This window comes from Dinoponera quadriceps, unplaced genomic scaffold (genome assembly GCF_001313825.1).
Source record: "Dinoponera quadriceps isolate SergipeBrazil2010 unplaced genomic scaffold, ASM131382v1 scaffold676, whole genome shotgun sequence".
In the NCBI taxonomy this organism is placed as follows: domain Eukaryota; kingdom Metazoa; phylum Arthropoda; class Insecta; order Hymenoptera; family Formicidae; genus Dinoponera; species Dinoponera quadriceps.
In genome coordinates this window covers 1,367,724-1,381,353 of record NW_014554818.1, presented here as the reverse complement: position 1 = coordinate 1,381,353, position 13,630 = coordinate 1,367,724, and the positions used below count along the sequence as shown (strand labels likewise).

The 13,630-nt window shown below is 47.5% G+C and overlaps 1 protein-coding gene across 19 annotated transcripts in view; it reads right to left on the bottom strand.

The window, feature by feature from the left end:
- The window catches only part of LOC106742123 (calcium/calmodulin-dependent protein kinase type II alpha chain), a 97,397-nt gene that overhangs the window by 18,473 nt on the left and 65,294 nt on the right, over positions 1 to 13,630 (bottom strand). For 7 of the 19 annotated variants that reach the window (XM_014614765.1, XM_014614768.1, XM_014614770.1 and 4 more), the window contains exons 11-12: positions 12,791 to 12,880; positions 3,153 to 3,209 (exon numbers count right to left, since the gene is read on the bottom strand). In XM_014614765.1, the coding sequence (XP_014470251.1) occupies positions 3,153 to 3,209; positions 12,791 to 12,880 (147 nt within the window). Of the gene's footprint in view, positions 1 to 137; positions 294 to 3,152; positions 3,210 to 12,790; positions 12,881 to 13,630 lie in introns of all 19 variants that reach the window. The other 12 variants (XM_014614775.1, XM_014614777.1, XM_014614779.1 and 9 more) reach the window with 3 other exon arrangements.

Genomic DNA, 13,630 nt, shown 5'->3' with positions numbered 1-13,630 from the left:
CTCAGTGCGGGAGGTGGCTCGAGACGTAGTGGTGGGATCCGAGAACGTCGGGAGGGGGAGACCACCGCAAAGAATTCGCAAATTCCGATTCGTCACGATCGTCTCAAATCCCGAAAGGCGGATGATCCCTCATTTACCTTGGGTCCCTTGAAGAAGAACCGCGGCTATTCCGAGGGGGTTGCCCGTACCGGCCTGCTTGTTCGCTTGCATGGTCGTGGCTGCGCCGACCGCCTTGGAGAAGGCGGACATTGTCGCGGGGCTGCTCGGAGGTGTACCTTGCAACGAGCCAAGAGCTGCTTGTCGGAGAAGTAATCGAGAACACGGTGAAAAGCAGCACGAGAAAGCGCGAAGCGAACTCTGCCGGCTGTCGTTTATTGACGCGGCCCATGATTTATTTCGACACACACCGCGGACAAAGTCGCGAGGCACATTCACCTTCGCCGTTAATGCGACCCATTTACGTTAATTACGACGATTAGTACAGCGTTATCGATCTCAGCAGGGCTCGCTTCGGGTTAGCGTCGTTTCCACTGAGATTAGTCGGCCGAATATCTCGAGTCGAGATTTCTATCCGTTGGTTCGTCTCTCCATCGGGATTCGATGAAAGATTCGGGGGGGGGGGAAACGAGACGTCGGGCGTAATTATCAGTGGCCTTGGAACGGCCGGAGACTTTTCGCGTGGTCCGCGTAGACGAGGTTTACTCTCGAAATAGATCTTAGACGCGACTATACACACGTAGCGCGTCCGTAGCCGTTCGTCGGAAGTTCATTTAGCATAAGACGCCGTTAAAGACTAGTCCGCGACTAATATAGAACGCCGAAAGTGCTTTCCTCCGTGCGCTCGTCCGCGAGTTTTCCCTATCTTAAGTGTGCCGAGGTAGGTCGGTTAAGTCTCGAGTAACAAAGAAGATCAAGTTGCGCGTGCATTCTTCTCCGGGGCGGATTCTCACGGAATTGGAAGTCAAGTGCGCGTTCCAGGTTCTCGATTCGTTCGCAGTGTGAGAAGCCAACAGGTCGATCGAAGAGGAAGAACGGCGCATCGAGAAGTATTTTTACCCTCGACGGGTAAACGAAACGCATAACTTTTATCACGAGGTGCATGTAACACCGTATCTCTGGATGACTCACCGTGATTCTCCGTGTGAGGTTTCGACGAGCCGGGCAAGTTGTTGGCCGACATTGCGACGATCTCTCTTCAATCGTGTGCGCGAGACCGGCGACAAGCGTACGTAAGGGAGCTCTTCCGGTCGGGAAATCAGTCGACACGGAAAAGCCGAACGCGCGACTCGCTCCGAGGTGGGTCGAACGAACGTCTCGATCTATTTTCACGCAGTGCCAAGCGGGTATTTCTACTAACAGTACGTCTTGGACGCGCGCGAAGCGAACACCGAGTGTGGCGCGGTGTCTTCAGCCGAGATCATTGTCGATTAGACTCGATAAGATAAGGGCGATACGAATTCAAGATGGAAAGAGAGTGATTCGCGCGTTCACCGGGCTGCTCGTTCTTCAACTCCGTCTGTTAAAAATCTACGGGTTTCCCGGGGATTTTCAGTTTTCACCGGCAATATATGATTGTTTCTACCAGCGCTGTCCGGTCAGATGCGGCCGGATCCAGCTTTGCTTCGACCGGTTAATTTTACATAGGCTTAAAGTGTTTGCGAGCTCCCCACGTTAGTCAGAGCTTAATTATAACTTTCGAGTTAATTATCAGTGTAGCCCGGGTTTCATGCCGTTCTCATTATGACGTAGTTAATTTGCCGGCAACGATTCCATTATGCGCATCTACATGCCCGCCTACGCGACTATATCAACGACACACGTCCTCGCGCGTGGTATTTTTAATTTTAGCGATGCATAGTTAACAACGTACCGGCGGAACATCCTCGAACACCGTTGCCCTTCTTCCTTACTTTACGTACGTCTCACGCCGTCTCAAGGGAAGACAAATTGGCGGTATGCATCACGTCGTTAGTCCGTGAAGGATTTATGTTATATCACAATGGAGTTAGCTGCGGAATTAGTAGCGAAAGAAATCGTCGCGGTTACATTACACACACTTGGAAGCGCAGCGATTCCGAAAAATCGCAACGATCGGACGTAGTTCCTGTTGTGTTCGACCGCAGCCTCGAGGACGGGCTCAGGAGGATCCTCGATTTCGGACCGCGGGATTAATCGCAGACTGATCGGACAAATTGTACGTGCGGGTAGAGAGGGGGGAAGGGAGAGCAAAGAGTTCTCTCTCCGAATTGTTAGTCGACGGAACGAAAGGAGAGACGGTAAATCCGCCGTACGATTTCGCAGAAGCTGCAACAGACAGGGTGCAAAAGCTCGAAACTGGGCGCGGAGTCTCTCGCGTGAGATTGGCTTCTCCCATCCGCGGCGATCCTTCGCGAGGTAGGAATCGATATTTCCCTCCACGGGAAAGCCAATGTAGATACCGTACAGGGTGGGCCAAAAGTCTCGATGCGGTCGAATATGAAACCCTGCAACTTAATTGCACCGTTTACGAGGTATTCCACTGGTATATCCAGACTTTTGGCCCATCCCGTATTTATATTTCGCATTTGAAATATATTCCGGAATATCCAGAAATTCCAACTTTTTCAACGTCGCGATTAACATAGATGCGCTTTTACATGGCGTCGGTCGCGACAACGCGGAATTATCTGTCAACACGTCGCTCAAACTAAAAGTGCACGGTGTAATACGCAAAATATCACGAAAGTGCGAATTTCACCGGAAGGAAAGTGAAAGTCTTCGATGCGGCGTTTTCCGTACAAAAAGCATCGCGCAAGCATTTTCACAGTAACCGCGACAAATTATGCAAAAAAAAAACGGGACGGATGTGAATCGCGCGTTTGACGTTTTCGTGGTTTTCGCGCGCGTGTTTTTCTCATATGTTCGAATTTCCTGCACGAAGCTCGCGTGTGGACAGAACTCGAGTCTTCTCCGTCCGTTTAATTAATCCGGATATTTTCCGCTCAGCTGAGCAAAGTCACAGCTGAAAGCGCGAATGGGAGAGACCAGTGCGATCGCGGGACGTTCACAAGTAATGCGTATATATATATATACGCGGTTACATATGTAATACATAGAAGGAGAGACGTCGAAACGCATATGTTTCTCGCTCTCCCGAGAGTTGTTGGCTTTACCTTCGGGTTCTTTGGCAATGACCGTGCTGCTCCGGTCGACGCCGCCCTTCTTATCCTCTGTACAACATACATACATACATCACGGATATGCGACAGTTTCTGGTTACATAACGCCTAATACGATCATACGAAATATCGATAAAGCCACGTCGCATGACGAGAAGCGCTAAGCTCGTATTCCTCGATTTAACATTGTCGCGTGAGTATCGCTCCCCTCACACTACTCAACGATACGGTCGCGAAGAAGTGAAGTCCGCGAACGAATAAATCCGTATAAATTCTTCACTCGCCGAGCGGCCTCTGGACGTTTTTTCTACACATGCACGATCAATTTCGTAAAATGTTTATTTAGGCGGCCGCCCTGCACTATCGCGCGCGTTCGCAAAGATACATTTTTCCTATCGCGATGATCGATATTAACGTTCCGCGTTGGAGGCGAGGCAGTAGATTAGATCGATCATACGTCGAGCGGATACGTGCGCGCAGATATTGGCTTCACTTCTCCGCGCGGTGTGTATCTGCCTCGTGACAAGTAAGTGTCTTCCTCGGCAATCTCGCTGATTGGATTTGAATTCCGATCGTAGCGGCAAGCGGCCAGGCTCCGCGCGGTATTGACATTCGTTTTACCCGGTCGATTCAATTTCACTGCGATTCGTGTATGATCGCGATAATGGTTACACCGATCGTCACTGATCGTGACACAGTCGACTGATGATGTAACATAGCGAGAAGAATGCGGGGCAACGCACACTGAGAATTCGGAACTTTCGCGATATGTATCGTGTCGATTTCCCCCGACGAAAAAGGTCGGAGAGTCGTCGATGCAACGATTCCGCGGGGATTCGCAACGCGAATCCACCCAACTTCCACTGATACCCTTTCAAGCTTTCATACAAAATTTACATCGCTTCGCGATATTACTCCCGTTTTAAATCTCAATGAAGCGTCCGCACGAAAGTAGAATTTATCGCTCCGCTCTCTCCCGCTATGGCTATACTTTATTACGCTCGCAATTTTTCACGAGCAATAGCGAGAGCTACAACGGGGCCGTTTATTTGTCCGTCCGCGATTACGCGTCCAACGACCGCTGAATAATATTCTCTCGCACGTAGAGTGTTTCGTCTTCGCGCGAGAGATACAAACCGCGTGAAATTGATTGCGGTTGATTTTTGGACGAAGCCTCGACCACTTGCCGCGATAACGCGAGTACGATTTTTAGCGAAGGCTAAACGTCGCCCACGTCGGTTACAGATCGACGAAAACGAGTAAGTACGATCGGAAGTACTCCGCGCGATTTGTTCTCTCTCTTTTTTTTTTTATCCTTTTCACCTGTCAAGACAAATTTAGGAAATGCGCGAGAGAGAATGGTGTCGTTACCATCCAACGATATCGAAAAGAAACGGTCATTAGATAGAGTTAATGGAAAATATAATCGATCGGTACCGGGGGTAGAGTGCTGGAAGGTGCACTATACAGTGAGAACGTGCATAAACGTCGATAAAGACACGTATATATCGATCGTGTCTCGAGTAGGGAAGTGAAACAAAAGAAGAGTTGCGACACGTGCAGATCGAGCCGATCGTACGGTTTCGACACTTGGATCGCTATATGCCTTCCCCGCTTATTCGCCGCAAAATCGCGCAAGCGAGAGACCCTGATGAGTCGTTTGTTTCGTTGTACGTGCAATTTTCACAAGATGAGTATTATCAGAATTATTATTATAAGAATGTGAGATCCCGAAAATTTCGCCTATTTAGGCATTTGTCTGCTTCAACCGTTAAAAAGGAGGAGGATCGATAAGGCCGTTTTTGTGCCCCTCCCGATTAAACAATCGCGAATCGATATCAAATCACGAGCACGCGTGTCGAACCGTTGGATTTGTAACATTCGACGGCTCGAAATTGCGAGTAGAAAATCGTTCGCAAATTGCCGCGCCTGTTTTCGGCTGAAAGAGAATTTCCAAAAGAGAAGAGAGAAATTGAAAAAAAAAAACGTGTTTTCTCTCATCGCGATCATTTCACGCTCTTGTGGTATTGAAATGTGATTTCCTCATCCCCCCCCCTCCCCTATGTCGTAATTCTCCCGACACTGGGTTCGAGAGACCCGACAAAAAGCCGTACGATGGCGGGCAAGCGGTGCAATAGCCAGGAAGCATGCGAGAAGCGGATCGACACATAAAAAACTACGTGGAGAAAGAAGTGAGTGGAGTCAATTTCTCGAATGTGCTTGTGCGGGTGAACGGGTTTAGCTGGCAGACCAAGTGTGCTGTGAGCGGCACGAAAATGGGGGACGCACACATAGAGAGAGAGAGAGAGAGGCAAAGAGAAGGGAGTGAGAAAAGTGCTATAGAGCAAGAAAAAGAGAAATAAAAGTATATGTACGGGCTGGTGTTCATAAATCCATAACACCGGGTTAAACATCGAGTCGAGACCTGTGACGACGACAGAGAGCAGTGTGTGTGTGTGTGTGTGTGTGAGAATTCGGGTTCGGTGTATAATATATATATATATATATATATAGTGATAACCTAAGCTAAGGGCGTGTCCGTGTGACGATGCAGGGACTCGTGTGGAGAGATCGTTCGAGGAGGCGATCGGCGTCGGTCGTTTCCTTGAACGGTGCACGCGGAGGGAATCGCAGAGAAAAGTACACACAGAATGAAACCAGACGGGATCCCCGAGCCTCCGTTATTTGCTCGAGTGTCTGCTAACGGAAGCCTCGGGATCAATTTTACTCGGCGCGCGCGCGATATCGCGCCACGTGAGCCGCCACGCGATGTGACGTAACCTGAATATAAACGACTCCATTAAAGATAATAAAAGTAATAGCGCTAAACGAGATGACAATCGCGTCTCGATGCCTGCAATTTTTTAATCGCACGACATAACGCGCGAGATTAAACGGAGACCTCTGAGCAATCGACGAAACAAGCATGTTGCGAGCGATAAAATTATTATTATATTAGACGCACTTTTTTCACGATCTCGTAATTCTTAATTTTATCGCGCATCACGCGGAAAGTCGTTACGCTGATCCGTTTTCCCGACGGCTCCCATTATCTCATTCGGATCTTACGAAACGAACGTACCACTCGATTGTACTTCTCTCCGTGGAATGGAAGTGGGGGGAGGTGTGGGGGGGGGGCGTCGTTAACGTCAATGATCCATTAAAGTGCCGACGATTTTCATTATTGTCACTGCCACGTGAATTTCTGATTGCATCTCTCGCCGCCGCCGTTTTCGAAATTCAAGAGACATTCGGAACAAGCTCGGCGGCCTGTCGTGTTTTGCACGAACGAACTTGTTCCTTTTTCACTTTTCGCTTGTAATCCGTAACATCCGTGTACAAACTCGGCGACAGGCGATATTTATGACGCGAGATTCGTTTGAGCAGTAAAATTCATTTACCATTCTCTTTATCGGCGGTACATACAAGCGACCGTTCGTTCGTGTTGCATCTTGTCCCATCGCTCTGGTTCACACGGATAAAACCAGGAGACAAAATCAGACCGAATGAAAGAGTAGCAAAACACGCAGGCTGATAAAACGTGGCAGCGGAAAATAAAAAAAAAAGAAAATCTCTCAACATCACACGGGGAGGCGTGTGTGCGGACGTCAAAGGAACACAAACATATATATATATATGCGAGATGAGATCTAAACGTGCGGAAGTGATGATCGTGATACGTTCCCTAAAAAGCACGCGGTTTCGCAACCGATTCTTTTCGTTCATTCGCGCCACTACTCTTGTATGTAGTTTGTATGACACGTGGGACGAGTCTGTGGCTGGTGTCCGGAGATCCACTGAGAATTCGTGAAAAGATTCGCAAAGAAAGAGAAATACAGAAATACCGAACGAGGTCGCTCGTTATCGACTCGCGGCGCGATCTTTTGCTCGCTCGCTCACGGTCGAGCTGATAAATCGCGGAGCGAAAGAGTCGCGATATTTATTCCTCAATTAGAGGAATTTCTCGTCCTACCGAGCGAACGAGCCGAAACGAGTCTTTCGTTCGGTGATCAAAGCGGTGATCGTGAACCGTAAAGAACGTATATACATATAACAGCGAGAAAGTTGAAAGTCTCTCTGCTAATTGCGGTTCTAAGAGACAAAAGGCAAATGTGTGTGTGTATATATGTATACACGCTGAAACGAAAAATGCAAGCGAAAGCAGCGTGAGCCGGAGCGATTGTAATCACCGGCCATTATTAGGAAAAAAAATCGACTCGAGCGAGAATAAACAAGTGTACAGGAACATCGATATCAGTATGAAAAAAATATGCAATGACAATACCGGATGATCGCCGTTGTATCGCGTTTTATAGCAGACCTATGTTACGCGAGGTTACAACCCTTTCGACTCGTCTACAGTGTGTGAACACATACGTCTCCTACGTTACATATATACCTAGAGTGAACTCTCGCCTTACATTCGTAATAATCTGTGTGAATGCGCACGAAACTAATCGATCTTTAGCCACTAATCTCTTACTTTTATTCACCGGGGCTTGACGCTGAGAAATTACTACTCTATCGCTACTTACGCTATTAATCTTGGAATGCTATTTTTCGCGCGCGCGCTTCTTCTCCCGTTCATTACGTGTCGTGTTCGAGCACTTTTAGACCGCGAGGCTCTACTGTAACGAATGAGAGAAACGTAAAGGCAAGCGATATACGTCGCAGCGAATCATTCGAGACAATCGACAGACTTGGCCGTTCAAGATTAACCTGTCGCAGCTATTTCTACTTGCGCTACTCCACGAGTCCAATTTCTCCAATGTACCACAAGAGAGATAGATAAATAGAGAGAGAGAGAGAGAGGAAACAATATAGAAGCAGCACGTAGAAAACGGGGAGAGAAGTCGCGTTTAAATTTGCAATACTACATCTACCGAATGTATGTTTGCGTGTTCTTACGTTCGCGACCGTCAATTATCCTTTTATGCTGGATCGTATCGCGAGGAAGCGCACTCTAATTACAATCGATTTTGCTCGCCGATTAACGATCGCATGTGCGATAGTCGCTAAAAAGGGATGCATTACGTTAACGAGGGAACTATGATATAATGGTGGTTGTGCGGATAGTGGTAGACTTTTACACGTGGCGCGCGTCTTTACGGTTCGGTCGTTTCGCACGCGCGTATAGCGGCACGTCGGTGTGAGTTATATCCGGAGAATAAAGAGAAAAAAAAAATAGAAAGGAAGATGGAACAGCGTGGGAAAGAAAATGTTCGCGGGCGTAAAAAAGCTCGATTAATCGTAGATCACACGAAAGTCCGGCGAATCTCAGGCTCGAATGCGAGGAAACGAGAACCGACGTAAAACCGGGGGAGGCGATACTCTTGTCCGTACTTCTCCTTTGATAACGCATCTGAACGAATGACGTGGATCCAATCAACTTTACTACCATCTGTACGATCCGAAAATTCTCTGTGACTCACGAAACTAATGTGATACAACTTGTCAATAGAGATACGCCAGTTTTTCTATCGCCACCCTCGTTACGCAGATCCTCCGCGACCCGCGTTTACTCGAATCGGAAGGAAAAAAAGAAACGAACGCGGTTACCAGACCTTACACCGTGCGCAGCCTATCACATTCAAGCTGTTAAATAATTGAATGTTGATTAAACGTGCCGTGCGCGCGATTGTTTGCGTTTTACAGCAGTTGTGTATATCGCGATTACTCGTGTTTTATTCATCGCTCGACCCGCGCAGATGCGTTACGCACACACGCGGACGTTTTTCACAGCCCCAATCCCGCGTCTGGTAACCGCGGTGATTAAAAGGCAAATCAGATGCAATCGCAATGATCACATTTCCGGTCGAGTGATGATGAAACACGCCTCGAAGAGACTTGCACTCTCAGTCTATGGTGCATTCTTTCTTGCTGTCACAGTAATAACGCGTGCGCACGTCACTCATCTGTGTGTTATGGATTTGTGAGCATCGCTACGTAGGGGTATACAAATCAATCAGTGTTGTCGCTTCTCACGCAGCCGTTCAATGTATTTGGTGCTTTGCCTTTTATGGCGTGTTCTGCCTATGGGAACGGATAATCTGACTCTGTGCGGAGGTATGCGTGTATGTGTGTGTATTCGGATGCACAAAGCAAACGATTCACTCTTACAAGATATTTCTAATATTCGGTTTATCCTTCCTCCCCATGCCCGGTAAATTTTTCGCTCTCGACACCATCGGCCGTGTAAATGCACGAATACTACCGTCGTGTACAAGATTCATGCATCCGTTCGAAATGAGATAAAACCGATATTCTCGACTTATCGATAATATCGAGAGCAATCCCCGAATATATCAGAGCAATGTAGGTATCGCGTTTAAACGCTAAATGTGGCGCGCGATTTGAAAATAAAGCTAGCGCCGATCGTACGCTTAGCGAGCGCTAATGTCGCAAAATATGAATTCGAAGCGATTTGCGTGACGCTGATAGATGAGTCTCCCTGTGTGTATCGTGTGTCGATAAATTCGAAGGGGAACGTCGTTCTCTCGGCAAGATCCCCGGCAAATTATATGCTACGAGGGAGGAGGAGAGAGAGGATATGGTGAGCATGCAAAGACATTTGGATTGTACTTTCTCGACGCGTGTGTCTTCCTTCATTCTTTACTACGCAACTGCGATTGTTATCCAGTAATTATGGAGATCCCCTTTGAAATATATAGCATTGGGATGAAAACTTCGAATTGGGAATGCGACACATTTTAACCGGTTAATCGGGCAAATGGAGAATTATCCGTCCGTCCGTTAATTATGTACCTGCTCTAGATTCTCCGGCCGTTACACGCCGATGCAATGTGAAACAGGCAGGCGCGTCTCGAGAGTACAATCCTATCGGGATCTCCTCGGGGAATTCTACACACACACTCTGCTAGAATATACGAATGGCAGGAGGCTCTCAAATTTCTTCGGTTACACGCGAAACAAAAGAACGGACGGGAGAGCCGATCGATATCACCGCGCGGATGAGTATCGTTCCGTGGCGAGAACACGTCGGTGTGTGTGTATAAAATAGCGCAAATTTATGGAACCGATTAAAAACGGCGTTATCATCACCTTCTTACCGATGAAATGAGAAACGAGGATGTTTTGAACGAGCTGCAGATCAATATTCGTCCTGAGATCTTTGTTACGTGCACGTCACTCTCGGGAAATTCACAGTGCGCAATATTTCGGTGGCCGTCGAACTGTACTCACACCGTACTCGACGTATTCGCCGAAGAGCGAGAGAAAATAGCTTTCGAACATACCGCCGCGCGTTTTTACGCGAGCGTCGTGTGTCAGATACAGAGAGGACAGCACCGGTTTGATAGAGAAATCGTGAGAGATACAGCGACTGTCAGAGTTAGTGAGGAACTTGAGAGACAGCCCGAACGAGGTGGCTGATAATGTAGAAACGGAGTACCTGTACCGTGGATCGATAGGAGGCACATAATGTACACGATTAAATGGACGTTTCTGTATAAAATGTACATCTGCTCGCCAGCAGGTACGGTTATTTATAAGCTTCAGATGTGTGTGCGATTATATCGACACGCGAATGGATTGTGCCGTGTTGGTATATATTCGTGTAAGAGATCCGCCGAAGAGCAACGCAGTCGCAAAGATCCTGACGCGGTAATTTACCCCGAGCTCTACATGACTTGACATTTTTCTCCTTGAATTACGATCCAGAGACATTTGTATCGTGTGTCTTTTATCTCTTGATCGATGTATTGCAAACATATCGCACTCTATGGAGTACTCAAATAAATATGTTGCGTATTTTTATTTATCAACGGAGGAGGGGCCGATATCTCAAATAACCCTGGAAATAGAAGGGGGGTCCAATATTTCATTGACAGAAATCGAACGATGGCGAAATGAAAAATTTATCCGAGTCATTATTGTCAATTATGATTTTTAGAAATCGGCTAACTAGAGCCGTACCATCATTATCGACTATTCCGACTGTCTTGCTCTTCGCTCGTGGGTATCTTTGAGGAATGTACGATCGAACGCGGACAGGTGGGAGACAAGTGAAACACGGAGCAGGCCGATCGATAAGTGTATAGTTAAAAGTGTCTACGGAGGCAAAAGAGAAAAGATCAAGGCGAGATCGACTTTTCTACGAACCGAGGAGAGGGGCAAACTTCAAGTTCTGCAACCGGAGTACACCTCGGAGGTACATCACAAAGGAGTCGAGATAAGGACGCTGTGATGCAATGAAATCACTAATTTGAGAAAGAATGACCATCGCTACGTAAAAATGTCGTAGTCGAATACTTTCACAGTTTTTACATAATTGGGATGTGAGAAAGCGCAATGTTAGAAAAATGTACAAAATGCGTATATACAACATTAGAAGAGCTCTCTTTCTATGTATAGACGCATCGTCATTGAAGGAAAATTCCAATTAAAAGTAAATCTTGACCCGTGCGCGATCAATGTCCTTATCGACGAACCGTTGCGATGTACTCGCGAGTGTAGCAATAATCGGAGCACAGGTGGTACGCAGGTGGAGAAGGGTGGCAGGGCTAGAGGATAAGCAACGAGTGGGTACTTAACTACTCGAGCTATTGTCCAACGATCGACTTGCACGTGAGCGAGAGTAGTATCTCAAATGACGGATCAATACGCGCTTATGTGTCCAACGAGAACGGATTAATCTGCCGGCGCAGCTCGGCGATATTCGCTGATAAACTGGCGATGTCACCGAACCGAAAGGTCGGATCGAGCACTCTTCGATGCACCTCGGACATACGAGGAGTGCGGCAAGTCTCGCACGAATCGTCGCTGGAACGACGTCTCAGCGACGCTACCCAACCCGACGTTTCTTCTTCCTTTACGTTCTCCACTTAACCGGTGGGTTCCGCGTCGTTTGACGAGAACGTAGCTTAATCTCGGAGCACGAGGGTACTCAATTATGACGTGGGGTCGGACATGCATGCATCATCGAATCTAAGAAGGTCCGCGCGCGCATTATTCATGCTGCCGGTAGATCGGAAGCGTATAATTCCTGTGTTTCTCATTAACAAGTACGCGAACTTGCTGCCGCGGGGAAGGTAAGAATCCGGATATCCATTGTTATCGTCGCGATTATTCCGCTCGCGTGACGACAATACCGCGACGGAATCGCTGTCATAATTCAATCTGAGCTTTCGAGCACGAAAAGACTTTAACGCTGGCTGGAGATATGCCGACAACGTGTTCGCACGTTGCGAAATCGCCGAGCGACTTTCCATCGATACGTCGACGAAGACGTCATCCCATGTATTATGACATAACACCAATTAATACTAATGATGATACGAACATCAATATTTATGTATTCCGCAAATTTCGTTAATACACGTATAAATATCTACACGGAAGTTATACAGATATTTATACATTATCTCTGTGTGTGTGTGTGTATCTCCGACGACCGAAAGTCGGTTCATCCGATTATATCAACACCTTTGAGCACTCGCGCGGTTCGTAAACCGAACGTGTGATCCTAAAGATCGATCTACACACATCTATCTCCGAGGCAACTTGTTCGTTAGTAATTACGAACTATCGAGAGAATTCGGTGCGCGAGATTCCTGGTCACGAAGAATGAGAGAAAGAGAGAACAAGACGCAAGAAAGGACAGGATCTCCTACCTTTAACGTCATCGTCTTCAATCGTTGTGCTGCTATCGGTGGATTCCTTCACTTGAGAGCCATCGCCCTTCTTCGTTATGATGCTTCGACCTGGAGTGCGCAGAGCGTTTCAATAAATCGGTATCGGGGAAGTGTCGAAAGAGAGATAGAGCAGAAAGAGTCTTCTTAGAGAACGTGAGGTAGGAGAGACAAAGCGAGAAAATGAACGAAAGGGGACGGGAAAAGAGAGAGAGAGAGAGAGAGCGTACCGTTGCAAAACGGGACGATCTTGAGAGGATACGGTTCAGGATGGACCAAGGCGGCTGAATCGGGTCCACTTGGGATTCTGGGTGTTTATTTAGATCCGTTTCTCGATATGCTCCCATCGGGACGCACTTGAGAGCGTTTCACGGTTTAAATGTGTGTATTACTCTTGGCGTCGTTCTCGAACGTGGAAGGAACATAACTGCCGCGTCACGATCCGCTCTCAGTGCGACGATTAAGAAAAAAAGAAGATGAGAAGAGAAGCGAAATCGCTTTGGATGCCGCGAATATTAATCTGGCCCGCCGGGGAGGAGAACGCGAGACGGACGAGGAAGAGAGGATAGTGGGCGAGATTCTCCTCTTTCCACGAGTCCTTATTGATCGTAGGAGAGAAACGCAACGTGGAGGCGCCGCTGCAATCCGTGCTGCTCGCTCGTGCGCATCGAAATAAAATGTTAATTAAATCCGTCCGTCCGTCCGTTCGTCCGTGCGATCGACGATGCAGCAGCGAATAATCGCGGATTTTCCCATCATTCTCGGTGTTTTCACTCCCGACAGCGCGCGAGTTATAATCGCGATCTTTTCTCCGCGCAATTA